Here is a 22,730-nt window from a genome sequence, read left to right on the forward strand (position 1 = left end):
CTGAAATACAGCAGTCCTGATAGGGTTAGAAATAGATTTCTTACAAATAAAAATCATTTTGTAAATGGAAAAAGATGTGGCGGATGAGGTTGCCATCTTTGATTGTATCGACAATGTCAGCCGTGATTAACGTAACTTGCTCGGGATCAATAAACCTGAATTATCAACAGGAAGGTCACATGAGGTCACAAACATATGGAAGGTTCAACTGGTGATATTTAAGGTCGTATTTATAGTTTTGAAATATATCCATGTATCATAACATAATATGCAAAGATACAATTTAGTCATTTCTACAGGTGACATATGAAAGAACTATAAAATTGAATCAGAATACTTACTACTCATGATTGTGTTTTTGGCAGAGATTTCTTATGAATGTGGAAAGTGTTTTGTTGCTTTTATTTATTGACTGATGATGATAATGTTGTATCTTCATGATTGTGTTGACTGTGGTGATGATAGTGCTATATCTTCATGACTGTGTTGACTGTGGTGATGATAGTGCTATATCTTCATGATTGTGTTGACTGTGGTGATGATAGTGCTGTATCTTCATGATTGTGTTGACTGTGGTGATGATGGGGCTATATCCTCATGATTGTGTTGACTATGGGGTTGATAGTGCTATATCTTCATGACTGTGTTGACTGTGGTGATGATAGTGCTATGTCTTCATGATTGTGTTGACTGTGGTGATGATAGTGCTATATCTTCATGATTGTGTTGACTGTGGTGATGATAGTGCTATATCTTCATGATTGTGTTGACTGTGGTGATGATAGTGCTATATCTTCATGATTGTGTTGACTGTGGTGATGATAGTGCTATATCTTCATGACTGTGTTGACTGTGGTGATGATAGTGCTATATCTTCATGATTGTGTTGACTGTGGTGATGATGGGGCTATATCCTCATGATTGTGTTGACTATGGGGTTGATAGTGCTATATCTTCATGACTGTGTTGACTGTGGTGATGATGGGGCTATATCTTCATGATTGTGTTGACTGTGGTGATGATAGTGTTATATCTTCATGATTGTGTTGACTGTGGTGATGATAGTGCTATGTCTTCATGATTGTGTTGACTGTGGTGATGATAGTGCTATATCTTCATGATTGTGTCGACTGTGGTGATGATAGTGCTATATCTTCATGATTGTGTTGACTTTAGTGATGATAGTGCTATGTCTTCATGATTGTGTTGACTGTGGTGATGATAGTGCTATATCTTCAAAATTGTGTTGACTGTGGTGATGAAAGTGCTATATCTTCCTGACAGTGTTGACTGTGGTGATGATAGTGTTATATCTTCATGATTGTGTCGACTGTGGTGGTGATAGTGCTATATCTTCATGACTGTGTTGACTGGTGATGATAGTGCTATATCTTCATGACTGTGTTGACTGTGGTGATGAAAGTGCTATATCTTCCTGACAGTGTTGACTGTGGTGATGATAGTGTTATATCTTCATGATTGTGTCGACTGTGGTGGTGATAGTGCTATATCTTCATGACTGTGTTGACTGGTGATGATAGTGCTATATCTTCATGACTGTGTTGACTGTGGTGATGAAAGTGCTATATCTTCCTGACAGTGTTGACTGTGGTGATGATAGTGTTATATCTTCATGATTGTGTCGACTGTGGTGGTGATAGTGCTATATCTTCATGACTGTGTTGACTGGTGATGATAGTGCTATATCTTCATGACTGTGTTGACTGTGGTGATGAAAGTGCTATATCTTCATGACTGTGTTGACTGTGGTGATGATGGGGCTATATCCTCATGACTGTGTTGACTGGTGATGATAGTGCTATATCTTCATGATTGTGTTGACTATGGGGTTGATAGTGCTATATCTTCATGACTGTGTTGACTGTGGTGATGATGGGGCTATATCTTCCTGACAGTGTTGACTGTGGTGATGATAGTGTTATATCTTCATGATTGTGTCGACTGTGGTGGTGATAGTGCTATATCTTCATGACTGTGTTGACTGGTGATGATAGTGCTATATCTTCATGACTGTGTTGACTGGTGATGATAGTGCTATATCTTCATGACTGTGTTGACTGTGGTGATGATGGGGCTATATCCTCATGATTGTGTTGACTGTGGGGTTGATAGTGCTCTATCTTCCTGACTGTGTTGACTGTGGTGATGATGGGGCTATATCTTCATGACTGTGTTGACTGTGGTGATGATAGTGCTATATCTTCATGACTGTGTTGACTGTGGTGATGATGGGGCTATATTTTCATGATTGTGTTGACTGTGGTGATGATAGTGCTATATCTTCATGACTGTGTTGACTGTGGTGATGATAGTGCTATATCTTCATGATTGTGTTGACTGTGGTGATGATGGGGCTATATTTTCATCATTGTATTGACTGTGGTGATGATAGTGCTATATCTTCATGACTGTGTTGACTGTGGGGATGATTGGGCTATATCTTCATGATTGTGTTGACTGTGGGGTTGATAGTGCTATATCTTCCTGACTGTGTTGACTGTGGTGATGATAGTGCTATATCTTCATAATTGTGTCGACTGTGGGGATGATTGGGCTATATCTTCCTGACTGTGTTGACTGTGGTGATGATAGTGCTATATCTTCATGACTGTGTTGACTGTGGTGATGATAGTGTTATATCTTCCTGACTGTGTTGACTGTGGTGATGATAGTGCTATATCTTTCTGACTGTGTTGACTGTGGGGTTGATAGGGCTATATCTTCCTGACTGTGTTGACTGCAGTGTTGATAGTGCTATATCTTCCTGACTGTGTTGAAAGCATGTTCTATATATATAAGAAGTTGTAAAAGAGGAATATCGAAAAGATTACATGGATGTCGCTAATTTTCACAATCAAAGAATTGACATAACAAAAGCTCAATGTGCCCAGTTGTGTGACCAACCTGTCAAATAGATGATTGTTATGATAGTGATGGTAATTGTGGTGTTGTTGCTGTTGTTGGTAGATATAATGCTAGAACACTGTTATACAACTAGTACAGAATGATTCAGCTGATACAAAAACATCACATCATCCATTGTATGACACCACAACATCTTAGAGATATTCTTAACTCTGAACCAGAAACACAACGATTTTGTCTGCATTTGTCCACATAGATTTATTAAACACATCTTGTCCAAAAAAATATGAGGTGAGGTGAAATTGGGTTTAACGACGCGTCCAAGGTTATTGCACTTATATAGCGATGTGCATGCACGTGTGTGTGTGTGTGTGTGGCTGCTTGTACTAGTCTGGACTGATGCCGATTTATAGTGCTAGCCCACTGAGATACCATGCCGCAGTTTAGCATGAATACCCCACTCAGACACAGTATACTGACTCCGAGCCGACCAGTCCTTGCTTTAACCCCTTAATGCCGAGCGCCAGACAGGGTAACAACAAGTACCATCTTTTAACGTCTTTTGGTATGACGCAGCCGGGGATCAAACCCCAGACCTTCAGCTCTCCGGGCGGACGCTCTACCACTAGACAATGGAGGCGGTCCAAAAAAATATGAAATGAAAAAAAGAATTCACTGTAATGTGATGTCTGTCTCCCAGCTGTTTGAGTAAAAATACAAAAATTATTCAATAACTCTTTGTATTAATAATGTTGATAAACAGGATATCTTTACTTGGCTTGCCTTTGCATGTGTTTGGGATGGTGCCACCTGTGGGGCAGGATATGTTCACCTATCAAAGAGAGATTCATTAACCTATCCCCATGATATAGTCGGATTCAAAAATCAACTCCACTTTTAGCTAAGATTTCATAGGAATATGGCAAGGGTTGCATCTCTTATATTTATCATTTTTCAGATTTGTGGGTGTTATTGAACATTTAATGTACAAATTTTGAATTGAAACTTTTGGCTACCCTACTTGTGCCAAATGAAAATTTTAAACATACAATAAACCCCACAAACCTGAACATTGTAAAACAAAATTATTGCTTATTGTTCCCCAAACCTAAAAACACATCATTTATACCCCCTAAATGCTTATCTTATGCTGAAAAATTATTTTCTGTTTCAGGTGTTTGAGTCAAGATGATCCTCCAGGTGTTGCCAGTCGTGATCTTCCATGATGATGATCGTCAACGTATCCGTTCACTCGCTGCCAGACACTATTGTTGCTCGTAACAGCGGGGAGTATGTGGTCCCCACCCTCCCAGCAGCCAGTCTCAAGTCGTCCACAGAAGCCATCATGCCCGGTGGTCCTAACAAACACCAGGAAGCCTACTATCTCTACTTCGTAGGCATCCTCGGGATGCTGCTGAACCTCACCGTCATCATCTGTATAGTGGTGAGGAGGACACTACGCAAGATGACAAGCGCGTTCCTGATTCATTGCTGCTTCTTGAACTTCGTGAAGGCCATGTTTTGCATTCCATTTGGAAGTAACTTACTTTCAGTTGATGAGCCCACATCGTGTGCACTGCAAGGGTCTGCTTACATTGTTATCAACACAGCATCAGCGTTCAATCTTGTCGCGATGATTTGTACCGAGGCGTACACCTTTGGTGAAACAAACATAGGAGGGACGTCCCAGGGTACTCTTTGTTGTGTGTTGTTCGGAATCCTTACTGTGTATATCACTAGCACTATTCTTCACCTCGGGCCTACACTGATTGGCGGAAACATAGAATTCAACAGTAGAATCGGCATTTGTACTTTCAAGATTGGAAAGGCTTCGGGATATATTGCCTATGTGATGATGATTCTGATCATTTCATTAGCTCTCATTTGTGCCACCCATTTTCTGTGCAAATTCTATAAAGAAATTCAGTCGAATCAACCGAACCGAGTCTCAATGCTGGTCAGGACTTCAATTACAATCATGGATCAGCCGAAACAGACAGCTAGCAGTATTCGGGAACTAATAGAAGAGTCTTCTCACAGAGCGAAGATATTTGTCATGACAGCTATAATGTTTGTAGTGTGTTGGTACCCTTTCTTCTGCCTCATTCTTGTAGATTTTACGTACAAAGTTTCACCAAAAGTTTACCAGACATTTAGCTTCATCGCATGGTCTCAAGGGACGCTGGAACCAATCCTGTATATTCTTTTTGACCGCAAACTGAACCTTCTCGCTCGATTTGTTTACTGTGATCATTACCAGAGATATAACCGAGAGCACATCGCCAGTCTCATGGCACAACACCGACAGCCTTCACGCCCCAATTCCTCCAACGTGGAACATATGATGGATCACTTCGACGGAGATCCGAATCTGTCCATGGACCATCAACTAGCCATAGATCACAGGGTGCCCATGGATCGAAATACATCGATGGATCGTTCCTCTACCATGGAACGAAGGATCCAGTGCCGACATTGTCGATTTGAACAGGAAAGATATGATCAAGATAAGTTTGGACAAAACCGATATGAAGACCGGTATGACCAAGAGCAAGATGAACTGGACCGTCAGAGCAGAAGTCAATCTTCATCAATGACGAGGAATGAGAAAGGTCTGCCAGACTCCGGCCACTCAATGGAGGTTCAATGTTAGACGGCTGTGAACCCTCACAGCTCTGATTACTCAGTTCAACCAGTCCTCCCAAATGGGGTACCATGCTTAACCATCCAGTGGGCCTTTTGTGCAGTGCAGGTACCGAGGTTAACCCACAAGTGGGCCTTTTGTTCAGTTGGGGTATTATGGTTAATCCATAAGTGGACTTTGTATTCAATTGGGGTACCATGGTTTACCCATGAGTGGGGTATGATCGTTAACCTACAAGAGGGCTTTGTGTTCAATAGGGGTATCATGGTTAACCCACACGTGGCTACGTTTTCAAGCAAAGCATGCAAGAAAGATTCCACTTCACCAAAGGTATCTCTGAGGATTGATGAGAAAATAATGGTCAAGAAACAGTGAGTGTTAGAATTTGGGAAACTTAACTTAAGTTGAGATAGTCTAGTGGAACCAAGATCGTAAGAAATAGCTTTGGTGTATTCTACTGTGGAATGCTAAACATCTATAATTGCTGATGTGATGCTACTATGATGGAATAAAAATGGTGTATTCTACCATGAAATATTAAACATCTATCACTGGTGGTTTCTTGGAACTAAGATGGAATAACAATGGTGTATTCTACCATGGAATACTAAACATCTATCATTGCTGGTTTGGTGGTACTAAGATGGAATATCAATGATGTCTTCTACTATGGAATACAAAGGCATCTATCATTGCTGGTACTAAGATGGAATAACAATGGTGTATTCTACCATAGAATACAAAAACATCTGTCATTGATGGTTTGGTGGTACTAAGATGGAATATCAATGATGTCTTCCACCATGGAATACAAAAATATCTGTCATTGCTGGTTTGGTGGTACTAAGATGGACTAACAATGATGTCTTCTACCATGGAATACAAAAAACATCTGTCATTGCTGGTTTGGTGGTACTAAGATGGAATAACAATGGTGTCTTCCACCATGGAATACAAAAATATCTATCATTGCTGGTACTAAGATGGAATAACAATGATGTCTTCTGCCATGGAATACAAAGACATCTATCATTGCTGGTTTGGTGGTACTAAGATGGAATAACAATGGTGTATTCTACCATGGAATATTAAACATCTGTCATTGCTGGTTTGGTGGTACTAAGATGGAATAACAATGGTGTATTCTACCATGGAATACTAAACATCTATCATTGCTAGTTTGGTGGTACTAAGATGGAATATCAATGATGTCTTCTACCATGGAATACAAAAACATCTATCATTGCTGGTTTGGTGGTACTAAGATGGAATAACAATGATGTATTCAACCATGGAATACAAAGAAATCTATCATTGCTGGTTTGGTGGTACTAAGATGGAATAACAATGATGAATTCAACCATGGAATACAAAGACATCTATCATTGCTGGTACTAAGATGGAATAACAATGGTGTATTCTACCATGGAATACTAAACATCGATCATTGCTGGTTGCTGGAATATGAAACATCAATTAATGCTAATTGGGTGGAACAACAATGGCATATTCAACCATGGAATAAGCATGACTGGATAAAGGACGTTTCTTGAGGATTAATGATTCATGATAAATATTTGCTGTCACTAAGCCAACTTTGTTACAGTTCACTGATCTTGTACAGAAGGGTGTTTGAATATCCACTGCAGTGCAGCATACCTGACCTGAAGACAGCAAAATTTAAAGAACATTCTTGAAGAACATCCAGACATGAGTGGTTCAGATATGAGGTTCAGACAGTGTCAGGTTGGTTTACAGAGTGCCAGTGATTGTAAATCATGTGCAGATCAGAGTTATTTGTGTCATTATTCCTGGCAGTTAGGGCTCGGACGAGTCCAAATTTGCTACAAATGCGAACATTAGTGACTTGTAGTGTAACCATAGAGTTCTGGATAATTTTTGTCATTAAACAATATATCACGTGACTAACCACGGGTCCGGGTAGTCCTGTGGGTACCCGGGTCCTAGTCAGTACCCACCCGACCCGGGTACCCGAGTTACCCATCCCAGCCCTACTGGTAGTTACAATAATAATTTTCAAGTACAGTCCATAGGATAATGGATAACAAGGGAGCAGGATGAGCTACAGGATATGCAATAGAATCCTCAAAGTAAGCTCATGTCAGTGAATACAGACAGATGGTAGTCTGTAGGATCAGCCATCATAAACACAACATTGTTAAAGAAATACTGCAACACATAATTTGGAATATTTGAATACTGAATATGATACATATTGTATATCATTCCATAGGAAATGTGTTCACTTTTCAAAAAATGGCAAATTGAAATTAAGCGGCTAAACATTCGAAAATATGAATGCAGCAAATTGAGGGTTCTTCTTTTGGACAATTTTGGACAATTTTGGACAATTTTGGATAATTTTGGATAATTGTGATAATTTTAGCCCAAAGTACATGTGTAGGGTGCATCTTCATTTGGTTTGTAGGAGACGTGGACATATTCTATCTTTAACATGCCTTTCATACATTAAAAACTGAATGTATTTAATAGATACGGATTCAAATTTGAGCTTTATAATTTATTCTCTTAAACATTCCCTCACCAAATAGAAAAAATGTTTGAAAAATCAATTTCCGAAAAAAGTGAAAACTTTCAGCTAAGAATATATCATGCAGACTACCGTGTACACTTAGTGCACAGCTTCTATAACAGTACCTGTTGACCTCTATCAGGATTAATACGATTCCCATGTGACCAATCTGATGACCTTCACCCTTTGGAAAACTGATATTCACCTTCAGCTAAGCCAGTGACCTTCACCTACAGCTAAACCAATGACCTTCACCTTCAGCTAAGCCGACTACATTCGCCTAAACTGAAGACCTTCACCTTCAGCTAAAGTGCTGAACTTTGCCGCCAGCAATGCTTATTTGGGCAAACACAACCAGGTACCATTGTAACCAATGTGAACTATGCAAGTAACTCGATGTCCCCAGTGTATATATCACCTGTCACTGTCATCTTTCTGAGAAACTGGATCAACTCAGTCGCACATCAGCAGTCAGGACTACGACTTCCTATGGACAAATATGTCCAGGACAGCTGGAATGTGCACACACACACTTTGGGTTTCACCCTATTGTACACCAATTGTCTTGGAGAATCTTGTTGAAAATGTGATGATGTTTGTGTTGATGAAACTGTTGATGAAGCTGTTGATACAGCACTGATGAGGTACATATTTACCAGAACTTCTCTCTGTGATGCCTACTTTTGTGTAATAAGATGTATGTGTGACTGCTTTTTACCAATTTTGAGTGAAAAAAACGATTTTGTGTCCTTACTCGATTTGCATATTCACACCATCTAATATAAATTTCATAAGGAGTGCAGTATAGAAGTAAAGTCAATCAAAGGTTTTGCTTATCAAGATAAAACAGAACTGATCTCAAAATGTGATTGACATGGGTTAGATACATCATCTTTACACATAGAAATTGATTGAACAGAGTTACTTCTGGATATCTGAGTTATCCCCCTTTGGTTGTTTCCTCGTTTGATAATGATGTTAGCAGGGGAATTGGATTGAACAAATCATTGTTAGATGACCTCAGGTGACATTTCCTGTGCTGGCCGGAAATTGAACGAAACATTTATGTCCACAGCAGGTTGCCATGCAAATATTTTTGTCCAGTGTTTAGATCATTCAAATGTTCATGGAGTAATGACTAGTTTCCGGGATTTAAGCTCAGATGGTGAGGGCATAAAAACAGTATCTTCTGTAAACATATTTAAAGATAGCTTATGTTTTACTCTGGGACAACACCAAAGAATAAATTTCCTGTTTTAAAGATTTTCGGAGGGTGCCAACCACCCCCTCCACTGAATCCTGAATACTATCTTAGTTTTCACTCTGAGTCTCATTACTCACCCTGAATACTGAATACTACCTGACACAAATCTCAAAAGCATTGAGAAAAGGGTGAAAATTAAAGTTAAATAACTGAAAAAATATTGAAAAAAGAAAATATATAAAGGAAATTTGAATCTCTATACCAAATACAATTATATTCGCTCAATGACCTCTGAGTCCTGAATACCCTTTAAATACCGCATTCGACGTAATAAGAGCCCACGGCAATATTTCCTAATATATTGGCTAGTGAACAATCCTAATTAGCACCCCTACGATAGATCAATGTACACAAGACTTATTTATTCGTGCATAATACGCACTCGTGTTTTATATGCACCCTTAATTATGGGCAGTTAAGTTCTGGAAGAATATGTCTGGTGTATATAAACATTTTAGGCTGTCAGCATAAACCACGAAATTTACGATCTTACAACTCTGTTTTTTTTTCACCAAAATAATATTCTAATAAGAGCCCACTATTCCTAATTTTGAGAGAGCCCTGGGTGCTTATTACGTCGAATATGGTAAACTCCAAATCCCACATACCAAAAGGGGGTTGGCAATCGCATTTCTTGGCCAAGAGGCAGGAAGCTCCAAAATAAAATTTAAAAAATTTGAGATGTTGTCAAGGTTGGTTTATAATTTAATTTACGGATCTAAAAGAATGATAATTTGTGATCATATTTTAGTTTTATCAAATGTCTTTAGTATATGAAGCCTTTCTGAACCACTTTTCTGATTGTCTTCCCTTAGACTGTTTATAACAAAAAAATTACATCTATGAAATCTTGAAAACATAATTGGGTACTCAAGCAACAAGTCACTGTGGCCTTTGCAAAATGTTACCAAAGCTGGCTTTTGCCAAATGTAAACTTGACACAGCTGTTTCCTCCAGACATGTGTACTTACACCTGATTGACTGACAAACTCACCCCATCACACTCAAACTGATTCTCATGACAAACCGACCACGGCCTCAATCCTCAAAGCGATCTTAGCGTCAAGGCTATCATAAGTACATGTTGAAGGATGGAAGCTATGATCGCCTTAGCGAAAGATTTTTAATTGGAATGAGGCCTTGGCTTTTATGAATATACTGAGAAAAAGACAGAAGGATCGGACATAAGACCACAATAAATCATTTATTCGATTTTAATCAACATATTAAAAAAATGTGAGGCTGGAGATATTTTACTTTTTAAAAATTAACTGTTCAATGCATCTGTGTACATTAACTGTCGATGGATATTATTCACATGAAACACTATTGATTTGGAGGGCTATGTCAGTACAGTGTATTTCATCAAGGTGACCCACTCAGTGACTTTCTTTGTCTGTTAAAGGTTACACACAACCAAATGTTTTCCCATAGACTTCTATAGTAACGTTATATTTTTTTTTTAAATAATTAAGCTATCAACAGCTATTACCTGTACGTGTGTGCACAGTTTGACCTTAGAGCATCAATAAAATTTAAAAAAATGACCAGCTTAGCAAGCTCCTTTTCCGAGTACAGGAAGCTAAACACACCAACCCCAGTTCCGCACCAAATGTCACCTACTTGAAAATATCTGTGGTCACATTCAGCATAAGTCATCGTGTTGAAAAAGACAGTTCTAAATATAGAAAAACGTGGTCAGTTTTAATAACTGCATGGATGGGTGTACATTTAAAAGACAGAAAAATCTTGCACAATATCATCCAATCACAGCCTGCACACATCTCTCAATCTGCACTGAAGGCTACGAAAACCGCACTGTCCCAACTGGTTCTGATTTGGTGTAGTAGAACCTTAAGGTACTGATCGAGGGACAGTAAAATTATGTGAGGTGGTGTTTGGTAGTGAAATGGATGGAGATTAAAATGTGTTCATATATTTATTATAGCCTAATGAGAATCTCTGTTTGACTTGATCTTTTGTATAAAGTTCTTGGTGAAACAAGCCGGGGCTTTATATGAAACATCTGTTCTACTTAACATTTGCTAAGGGCGAAAATAGTCAAAGGTGTGGTCCCTACTTCTGCTACATTTTATTGGATTGTGACTGATAAAAATCTTTAAGGCCTGACCAATTTAAAGGAGAAAGAAAACAATAATTGTTGCCTTTTCAAAACAAATGTGTGAGAAAATATACTCGGCTGTGGGTAAAATATGATCCTGTTACTGTTTAATTGAAAATGTGTTCATCAAAATGATTTAAACGTTTTTATTACATTCATTTTGATGTTACAAAGTTTCTTTTCAACATTCATTTTAAGAAATAAATCCTGACAACATCTAATTTTTTTATATTATTCTGACAGCTTCCTGGCATATGACAAACCTAAAATCAATAAATATATTGTCTCGGCTATTAAGTGAATAACGGGTTAATATTTATTTCTATGGACTAAACAGACTGACCATAAAAATGGTTGATGTTTCTTTTGGCCTGAGATTTCTAAATTTTACTCTGATCACAAGAACTAAAAAGGTGTGGTTTGGTTGTTCAGCACCTTTAGAAATATTCCAGCAATATCACTGTCTGGGACACTAGGAATGTTTTGAAGCGATAAAGTCATCCAGTGATATGGACGAACATTTAAGGTGAAACACAAATTAATTCTATAAAGGAACCCTCAAGTATGATTTGGTTGGTTGGTTTGTTGTTGAACACCGCACTCAGCAATATTCCAGCTATGTGACGGCGGTCTGTAAATAATCAAGTCTGGACCAGACAATCCAGTAATTACCGGTAGTATCATGATCATCGATCCACGCAATTGGGATCGATGACATGCATGAACCAAGTCAGCGAGCCTAACCGCACGATCCTGTTAGTCGCCTCTTACGGCAAGCATGGGTTGCTGAAGACCTATTCTAACCCGGATCTTCAAGGCTTCCTTAAGTATGAAGGAACCCTCAAGTCTTTTTATTTCTATAGCAAAGAATGGGTTGAGTACAGGCTGATGGAACTGTCAAGGGGATTAGGGAAGGAATGTGGATGATTGTTTTGTTAAATATGTGCCCTGGGGTCTGTAAGAGAGCCTGCCAGTGATGCCCAGTGAGCCTCCATTGGACTTGGGGATGCCAAGGATGGAAGCTGAGAGAGACTGTTCATCGCAAGAATACGCACAATTTGAATGAAGACCGGACATGAGACGTTGTAACAATAAAATAACAGTAATACATTTTTGTCATCACTTTCAAGACATTTTCATATTTGTAACATGACATATTGTTTTAACAATCATTCATTTTGATAGAAACTTATTTTAAAAAAGATTGATATATTTGAAAGTTATGTTTTCAAATAAAAATCATTTTTTTATTTGATATCCTTTTTTACTCAAAGTGAAGTAGAGTAATAACAAATTTTACATTTATAAAAGATTAATATATTTGAAAGTTATGTAAAAATAATTTTTTATTTGATATCCATTTTTTCTCAAAGTGAAGTAGAGTAAACATAAATTTTACATTTAAAAAATACATTTGAGTTTTGATTTTTATCATTAAAATTTTATGCCAAGAAAACAATTAGTTAAAGTTTAAATCAAATTTTGAAGAATTTGGGTAGTTCAGAATTGCAAAGTATGTATGTTAAAAGTCCTTATTTAAGCAATTTGTCATTTTGACTATGTCTTGATTAACTTATGAATTTGTCTTCATGAACTTTTGAATTTGTCTTCATGAACTTTTGAATTTGTCTTCATTAACTTATGAATTTGTCTTCATTAACTTATGAATTTGTCTTCATAACCTTATGAATTTGTCTTCATTAACTTATGAATTTGTCTTCATAAACTTATGAATTTGTCTTCATTAAGCTGTCATGTGATCATGTATATATATATAAATATATATAATTATATAATTCTTGGACAAACTTCATCAAGTGCTCTCAACAGAGATTGATCTAATAGTATCACTAATAGCCAGAATTGTGTTGTCAATCATCTTTGGGTCTTGCTCAGTTCCTGGTGCCAAGCAAGGCGGGTCCTTGAAGATACCGGAGCTGGAGGAGACGATGGTGGTATCATGGTTTCTTAAGTTTGGCGTGCATGAGTGTGACTTATTCTGTTTTATTACAACCTTGCCTTTGTCATGTACAGAATCGTGGGTGTTTTATTTTCATGTTGTTCTGAATCTTGACCATTGGACTGAAACTGTCTGATTATTATCTTAGATTAAAGAGGAATAGCTGAACAGTATTCTGTATTTGATGGTTCAAAGAAACTTCATCCTACCTGAAGGCGGAGCCGTGTGTGCATACAGAAATACACTGTCAGAAGGAATGTCAATTCACACTCCGAGACTTTGTTCTAATTAGAGGTGTAACGATACATTAGGGATAGGAGATGTATCCCGATACTATTGCAGTGATATGTTTCGTATCCCAATACAGTACTTTTATTTCATTAGTCGATGTTCTTCCTTTTTGCATCACAACCCTGAATCATTTGTTTTTAAATTTCAGAGATCGAAGATGGGATGTGTGTAGGATAAAGCACGTCTGAGGGTTTTTATGATATTTAAAACACGCATCTGCGGGATAAATTAAGGTTTTATTAAATATCATAAAAACCCGAGGGGAAGTGTTTTATCTAACTTATAAACCATAAGAGAAACTTAAAACAACTTTTATCGACACTTTTATGTTTCAAACATACTTTCGGGCATAAAATATCTGTTGCTACCGTACGGTACTTGAAAAATACATTCTAAAAAGCATTTTTCAGCGCCTGTCATCTCGTGGTACTGGGCTATAGACACGAAGGTTGCGTGTTCGATCCTTGGGAAAATATAAAAACATTTGTCACTTGATTTTACATTTCATTACATGTTACAATCTGAATGGAAGTTGTAATAATAAAATATTTGGGACATTATAACACATTATTACATAGCAAATATGCCAGGAAAATCCTATATATCCTATAAAATCCAGGAGATATTATATAAAATCCCAGAGACATTAAAACATCCCCGTATATGAGCTTTAACCTGACTGGAGAACAACAGGATGACGTCATGGGGGTTTATAATGTAGGGCAGAAACATATAGACCAGAGTGTTCCTTTAAATGTTTATTTACAGCCAGATGGAAAATACTTGTTGAACAGTTTCATTTAGCATTTTATATATGTTTTCATTTACGTGTTTTTTTTCACCAATATAACTTGAAGTGTAATGTATCGTATGTATCATGATACGGGGTTGTAAATCGATGTATTGTATCGTGGGCCTGGTATCGGGATACAATACTGTATCACTGTATGGTAACACCGCTAGTTCTAATATGCAAACTGTAGCAGTATAATCCTTAAACCTTGTGATGACATCTTCACTGGCATCTTCCCGAAGCAAGAGAGTTAACTGACTTTAAAAGTCCAGTTTCCACCCTTGCCGAACTTGGCTGGAATTACTGGGCTCGATCGTAGCGCCACTAGTGGCTATTACAAGTTATGTCCCCTCTAAGCCTCTCCTATGGACCAATGAGACTCCACCTCTCGTATCACTTGCATTTGCTTCACCCAAAATGGTGGCGCCCAGTCAGGGCGATCGGATCGATAATCAAGATCTATATTGTGATAAAACAGGTCTTACATCGCGAAATGCATCAAGTCACGTGAGCACCTTGATTAAAAACATGAAAAGATTTGGAAAATATCTGTTGGCGGTGCACATGCTTTGCAAATCCTGCAATCGACCGAAATCAAGAGAGTTTACGTGCGTGATTTTGATTGGACTATGCATAGACTTGTAAGTCCAGCCAAAATGTAACTCCATAATACCAGCCTAGTTCGGCAAGGGTGGAAACTGGACTTTTATAGTCAGTTAGCTCACTTGCCTCGGGAAGATGCTTCCCTGGTGTCCATATGGGTAGCATGTCCTTCCACAATCTCATTAAAATCAGATAGAAATAGAGACGATGATTTTGATGGAATCAGTCGTATAGGCTGTAACTGTAGTTCGGAATACCCTGTGTTAACATTTTCGAGGTTGCATGATTAGAAAACACATTCCGACTGTCACTTTCATGATCTGGTAAGTGACGCTTTGATTGGTCGGATGAAAGGTCATTCTGACGTGACCCGTAATGGGAAGTCCTCAGATCTTTGTTTAGCGATAGTGAGAACTTAGATCTTCTTTGAGATTGGTCCTTCCATGCAGAACAAATAATCTAGATTTGACTTTTACTTTGGTGTACAGGAAAACATATTCAGGCCAAAACAAGTAATTAACTTTTTACTTCAGAAATCTGATCAACCCATATTTCATTTTTCGCTTTTGCAACCTTCTTTAACGTATTTTGAGTAGTGTATATAACTTGTATTGACACTTTGGAAATATACACGTCTGTAGGGGGATGCAGTCTGATGATGGTTTGAAATTTGTTTTGCAGTCCCCAAAGAGTTTAATGCTGACCCTGGCTATCAACCATGTTTAATGATTTCTTTTTCCTAGGGGGCACGGGTGGCCCAGTTGTCTAAGGCGCCGCGATTCGCTGTGCAGAGTTGCGTCCCTTGGGCACGCCAGAAACCTATGATTGTGGGCTCGAAACCTGGATCGCCCCGATTATGTTTCTAGGTTTGTCAGCACCATACCCATGTTCATGGGTTTCACCGAAGTGGTAAACGTCTGAGACCTGCATCACTTCGGGCTTTCCTCCCACATTAAGCTGACACTCTGCGATATAACTGGAATACTGTTAAAAGAGGCGTTAAACCCAATCACTCACTCACTCTTTTTCCTAACTCAAACAGCAAGAAAACAAACCCTGGAGTAGTGAGGATGGGTCTTTGTAAACATTTTTCACAAGAAAATAAATTAATCTGGCATGTTCATTTTATTGATAATTATATATCCCGTAGAAACAAAAAATAATGTAATATGATTTTTCAAATTGGCTTCAAATTATATATATCTTAAAATAATCAAAATAGTTAATATTTACATAAAGTCATCTGAATCTTATAACAAAATTATTTTTGAAAATAGTACAAATAGTTCAAATAGTACAAATTCAAAATTTCAACTGCAAATGTTCGCTTAACTAACTTTCTTTTGAAATGATTTGTAAACTTGTTTGTCAATTCAACAACAAAGGAGACAATCTTTGGAAATAACAAAGATGCCACAAAACTACTTATTTAATTAAAAAATTGAATAATAAATAGATTATTAAAATAAAGTTTACAAAAGATACCATAAAACTGCTTGTTATTACCAGATTAATAAAATAAAGTTTACAAGATCTTGAAGCCTTCACTTGCACTAAACATTCCTTTCTTTCAGAGTCAGACTTCATTTTAAATACATATTTTAAATTTCATATTCCTCCTCTTTTGTTATCTGTGTTCTCTATGCCTGCCTACTTTAATTTGCCTACTTTATATTTGCCATTCAATTTCCCTCTGATCATAAATCTCTCCTATGCTAATTTTCGTCAACATGGGCCTAAAATCTTTCTTACATTTCTTAAATTCAAATTACTTATTTTTTTCAAAAATATTTAAGGCCACATCAATTTAATTACATTTTTATAAACATTTATCCCCACATGACTGAAGACAGGAGGGGAAAATTAAAATCAGAAACCAATTTAAATAAAAAGAACAAATGACTAAATGAGGGATAGAAATTGGTACAAGCTTGCTATCCTGAGATGTTAAAGGCATGATGTGGGGTAGTAGAAAATCAGGCTCCTTGGGGAGTATCCAAATATGTTGTCAGGTTAATTTCTACATCTTCTAAAAGTATGACTTCCTTGTGCCTCATACTGTATTTTCTTGTGCCTAATACTGTATTTTCTTGTGCATAATACACACCATCCTTATGAGTGAGTGAGTATGGTTTTACGCCGCTTTTAGCAATATTCCAGCGATATCACGGCGGGGGACACCAGAAATGGGCTTCACACATTGTACCCATGTCGGGATACGAACCCGGGTCTTTGGCGTGACGAGCGAACGCTTTAACCACTAGGCTACCCGACCGCCCCCCATCTTTATGAGGTTCATTTGTATTTTTCAAAAATGCTGTCCTTTCGCTTCATGTAAAGTTGTCTTAGCAAACATGGTCTAAATGTCAGTAACTGCAATTGAAATAATGGTTTCCGGAGGGGTTTTACTTTCAATTATATTGATAAATATGATTTATGAAAATGACTATAAACTGACTTGCGGGTCAGCTAAACAAGTAAATAAGTTTGTCTGGCCTAAATATTTTTTTCAAACATAAGCGATATAATACTAGTGACTCTGTAAGCTGCAACATTCTGTGTGTCTGTATCCCTTTGCAACAGATGCTGATTCTGTTAATGGGAGTGTGAATTAACTTTGATAAATATTTCAATATTTTCCATTATCTTTGAGTCTGTTAGACATTTGATATATTATATGAGTGATGACAGCCCTCAACAGCCAAATTTCAACTTTTGATCAAATTTGAAAGACTTGTCCTGAAAATTGTTTTTAGAGGTCATACAATTGATGGCTTGTATTTCATCCTTTTGACGTTTTCAAGTTTTGGAAATATATAAAGATCAAATACAATGTGACTCAAAAGTGTGAAATAAGTGGTTTGGAAGCTTATTGGGAGAGCATTTGATTTTTGAACTCTTTGTCCCTTGTTAAAATTTTAGGTCGATAAAACCAGTCATCATGTGAAACATTTGTCTTGGGTCACAGATTTTAAAGCAAGTTTGTCTCCAGAAATCTGTCATCTTCAAGCATTTTAGCAATAACTCTCGTACTTATGCTGTTGGAAGTCAAAATTTACTAAGCTTAATAAAATAAAATCAGCCTTCTTTATTCATGTTAGTCACAACTTGAAAGTAAATATGAAAGTAAAAAATGTTTATAATAGAAAAAAAACCAAGTAATTTGTTTGAATGCTTGAGATAAATTTCTTTTGAAATATTAAAGGATACATTTCCGCAACTTTAAAATCAAACCATCTGTAGTGGGCTTGACTAACATTTAGTCCCAGAAAATATCTATCTAAAATATAAAAAAACATACCGTATTCGACGCAATAAGCACCCAGGGCGCTCTCAAAATTAGAAATAGGGGGTTCTTAGGTGGAATTTTATTTTGGTGAGAAAAAAAACATAAAAAGAAAAGTTGAAAGATAAATTTCGTGGTTTATGCTGACAGCCTGAAATGTTTATGTACGACAGATATATGTTTCCAGAATTTAATTGCCAATAATAAAGGGTGCATATAACACACGAGTGCGTATTATACGCAAATAGGGGAAGGAAGCGGTGCGTATTATATGCCAATGGGTGCTAATGTGAGATTGTTCACTAGCCAATATATTAGCAAATCTCGCCGTTGGCGCTTATTAGAGCGGGGCGCTTATTACGTCGAATACAGTAACTTAAATGGATCCCAGAACAATGCTTAATTTCTGGAGATGAGGATATCTAGACTTGCCAAATTATTCTAGGCTTGAGTTGGATTCAGTTTTAACTTATTCTCAGTGATCTGGATGACAGACTAGTTGTGTGCTAAAGAGGGCACCAATGTTTTTCTTAGCCTGCTCTGACAGGGATGTGTGTATACCCTGGAAATCCAGGGCTCATTATTTTGAGTGACTAAAAGGGTCTGCTTTATTTGGCTATTGGTTCTGTTCTGTCAGTTTGTTAATTTTTGGCTACCTTTTTTGCTGTAACTTTAAGAGAGATTCTGTGTTGTGAATTTTTTTTGATTAATAAATATATATTTATTTATGTTGCGATAAGAATTTTTGATTGGACTGATGAGATTATTGATACTGTTAGAAACTGTTATTGCAATGGAATACTGAAATGTTCAACTGTATATATGTATTTGTGGACTTGTCTCAACTGTTTATTTTGTATCTGAACCACATGTTTACAAATATTTGTAAAAAAAGGGGAAACAAGTCGTTTGTCCATTCACCATGGCAACTGAATGTGAAATCTTGTTCAGGTAACTGACATCAAAAATGACAAACAGCAAGTTTTTGACGAGAGATTTTTAAACCTAAATTGTCATATATAATTGATTTTGATTGAAAAATCAGAAAACATTATGATTCACTGAACAAATTGATGTAAACTACTAAAAAAAAGTTAAGGAGAACCGGATTCTTTCATATTACTATAGCTAATCTGTCATGCCATTAGAAAGAATCAGGTTGTCCTTCCCTTTGTTTGAGTAGTATATATATATAACGCCACTCCTTAATTATAAAATTAAAAACCATTTCAAAAAATAAATACGACATCAATAAACATTTTTGACATCAACAAAATCAAAAACTTGTATTTTTGTTTAAAGATGGAAAACAGAACTTTTTTGTTGTTTTGGCATAAAAAAAATATTTGAGATATTTTTATGTTCTATTTGGCTTGTTCCTTCAATTGTCATGTATAGGCTATAACTTGCTGGGAAAGATATATTTTTGCAGTTTTTCTAATCCAGAACTATGTATTTAACCTTATATCATTCTGGGGAATTTCCGTACATAGATGTTGTATATATAAATATCCCCCTATGCAACCAGTACAAGCATCTGGATCGAGTGCACAATATGAAAATATATTGTATTGTTTGTTCAAAATATATCATGCTTTCCTGCAACTTGAATAGTTTGAAAGAATCGATTTATTGTTTGTTTATGTGTATTTACCTGAAGTTTTAAATCACTGCTTTTGATTTCAAAGGATACATTGACATCGAAACACTGGAAAATGTAGCATTTCTCCAAATTGACATAAAACATTGATAAATACATGTGCAGTTCTGAGTTTTATTACAAAACCCATTATCTTACCTTACATTAAAATACTAGCTTTTTTGTTAAGGAGCAGGCAATTATTTTTCATGTAACTCATGTACGTGCTGAGAAATCAGTTGTAATAAAACTAAGGTAACTTGCTTATCTCACATAATAATATCGTTTAGCTGAAATGAACCGATGTTTATCCAAATGCATTGCATAAAGGGAAGTAACTTGGTTCATTTGCATCATCTAATAGCTGTCAAAATGGTTTTACTTTACGGCTCAGGGTACATAGGCTCACACACAGGGTATGTCACAACATATACCCCTCGAGATCGGTTGAAAACTCATAATCTCACAAAAATCAGATCTTTTATTGCGTGTGGAAGATCTGACAGACAAAACCACAGGAGTTTACATAAGGTGAACCCTAAACAACTTTTGCCGTCCCAATCCAAATGAAAACATTGTGTGAGTTGTTGAACCATTGGACATCAACATTACATATTAACACGAAGGATGCCCTGTTCCTTCATCACCACAGATTCCCTGTCTGGTATAAAGGCCTGTTAGTAACTGAGCTTGGGTCAGGAAAACCAGTGGTTGATAGCATGATGAACATCCCACACCGTTCAAGTGTGATGACAGAATCATCCAAGTTACCAAGCGTGACCCCTTCCACAACCACATCATAGTATCATATTAAAGCAGCATGAGTGAGTGAGTGAGGGAGTATGGCTTTACGCCGCTTTTAGCAATATTCCAGCAATATCACAGCGGGGGACACCAGAAATGGGCTTCACACATTGTACCCATGTCGGGAATCGAACCCGGGTCTTCCGCGCGATGAACGAACGCTTTAACCACTAGGCTTCCTGACCGCACCTAAAGTAGCATGAGGTTCTGGGGGACATATTCTCCCTCGAGAAACAAAATCCTATATCTGATGTACTATTAAAGTGATTGAAATAAAAAAAGTGAAAATGATGTCGAAACAAAAAAATGGGCCTAATTCACAAACCTTCAATGGAAAGTTGATCTTAGTCTCAATTTTAAAATGCATGGTGGACTAACATCTGTTGCAAGCTACATCTACAATGTGTTCTCACCATGAATATATGATCTGTATCACACACATGTTGGCTTGCTCACATCAGCCACATTCTTTCTTTTCTGGCAGCATCAGTCTTGATGTATGAACAATACCGTATTCGACGTATTCAGCGCCCCGCTCTTATAAGCCCCCACGACGATATTTGCTAATATATTGGCTAGTGAACAATCCCAATCAGCACCCTTTCCAATTGATCAAAAACTTATTTATTTGTGTATAATACGCACTTGTGTGTTATATGCACCCTTAATTATGGGCAATTAAATTCTGGAAAAATATATCTGTTGTTTTAACATGCACAGACTTTTCTTTTGTATCATTTCAGGCTGTCAGCATAAACCACAAAATTTACAATCTTTCAACAATGTTTTTTTTCACCAAATGTTTTTTTCTAATAAGAGCCCCTATTTCTAATTTTGAGAGCACTATGGGGGCTTATTACGTCAAATACGGTATATGTCAAAATAATGCACAAAATATCTCTAGTTCGATGTCCCATTAAAAAAATATAAACTTCTGATTCCTGAATTCATACAGTTAATTATAGAAAACATCACCATGGGAACGAGGAGAAACGCTATCACTAATTGGGCATGTAAATTGTAAAAGTAATGTCAATCTCTATTCTACCATGACATCGAAAAATGCTTCCTTCTTATTTATCCTATGATATCTCTTTTAAACTAACCAATTTCACACAGAAACTTTGAGCATGAAATCATCGATCTATCGACAGTCTATGTACATAACAATGGCTTCTGACAGCCCAAGAGAACATTTATAAGTTCGAAATCAGAACAACAGATAATGATGAAATCTATTTCAGAAAACACACGATAAACTAAAGCACTTGGTTCCAAATTAAAATAAGAGGTATATACTCTACATTTGGACTACATTAAATTTCAAAACACGGTAGGTTTTCTCCTAAATGTTCAAAGTCATACTGGAATTTGAAGGTAAAAACTATGGATCAAACTTTGAGACAATCACAGTAAACTTTACTTGATGTTGTCAGCCGTATTACAACTTTTCTAAGATTTGGAAGAATAATTGTCTGTCTGATTGAAAAAAGAAGACGGTTATTGGTGCTTTATGTTAGGCGCATTTAATAACTAGCACGACAAATTGTCACTGCGCAATACACTACATGTGGTAAAACTGGAATTAATTCACTTTTTGTTGGTTATATTACACTGTATCGTTCACAAACTGACAGTTGGTCCATGATGTTTAGTTCAGCTGCTTCATACTGGCAACAGCTTGACTTATGTCATTAAAAGACCCCGGAAACATGACACTCAGAGGTGAGCATTGAACACAAAAACATCCTGGCAGACATCCATAAGTGGGGAGTCGAATCCCAAAGTTTCAGATTTGATATCAGACTTCTTGTCCACATGACCACGAGGTTCTCCCCATCAGCTGTGGAAGTAACCATGGCAACTGTGAGATGACTCCACACC

General features: G+C 37.0%; 2 protein-coding genes across 5 annotated transcripts in view; one reads left to right on the forward strand and one right to left on the reverse strand.

Moving 5' to 3' along the window:
* The window catches only part of LOC124123909 (trace amine-associated receptor 4-like), a 109,688-nt gene extending 98,823 nt beyond the window's left edge, over nt 1-10,865 (forward strand). For all 3 annotated transcript variants that reach the window (XM_046487110.2, XM_046487108.2, XM_046487111.2), the window contains exon 2: nt 4,061-10,865. In XM_046487110.2, the coding sequence (XP_046343066.1) occupies nt 4,109-5,539 (1,431 nt within the window). In that variant the 5' untranslated portion in view covers nt 4,061-4,108 and the 3' untranslated portion in view covers nt 5,540-10,865. The remainder of the gene's footprint in view (nt 1-4,060) is intronic.
* The window catches only part of LOC124123905 (protein MTO1 homolog, mitochondrial-like), a 203,011-nt gene that overhangs the window by 142,731 nt on the left and 37,550 nt on the right, over nt 1-22,730 (reverse strand). The gene's annotated exons all lie outside the window — the stretch shown is intronic.

This window comes from Haliotis rufescens, unplaced genomic scaffold (assembly GCF_023055435.1).
Source record: "Haliotis rufescens isolate VD_foot unplaced genomic scaffold, xgHalRufe1.0.p SCAF_38, whole genome shotgun sequence".
Lineage (NCBI taxonomy): Eukaryota > Metazoa > Mollusca > Gastropoda > Lepetellida > Haliotidae > Haliotis > Haliotis rufescens.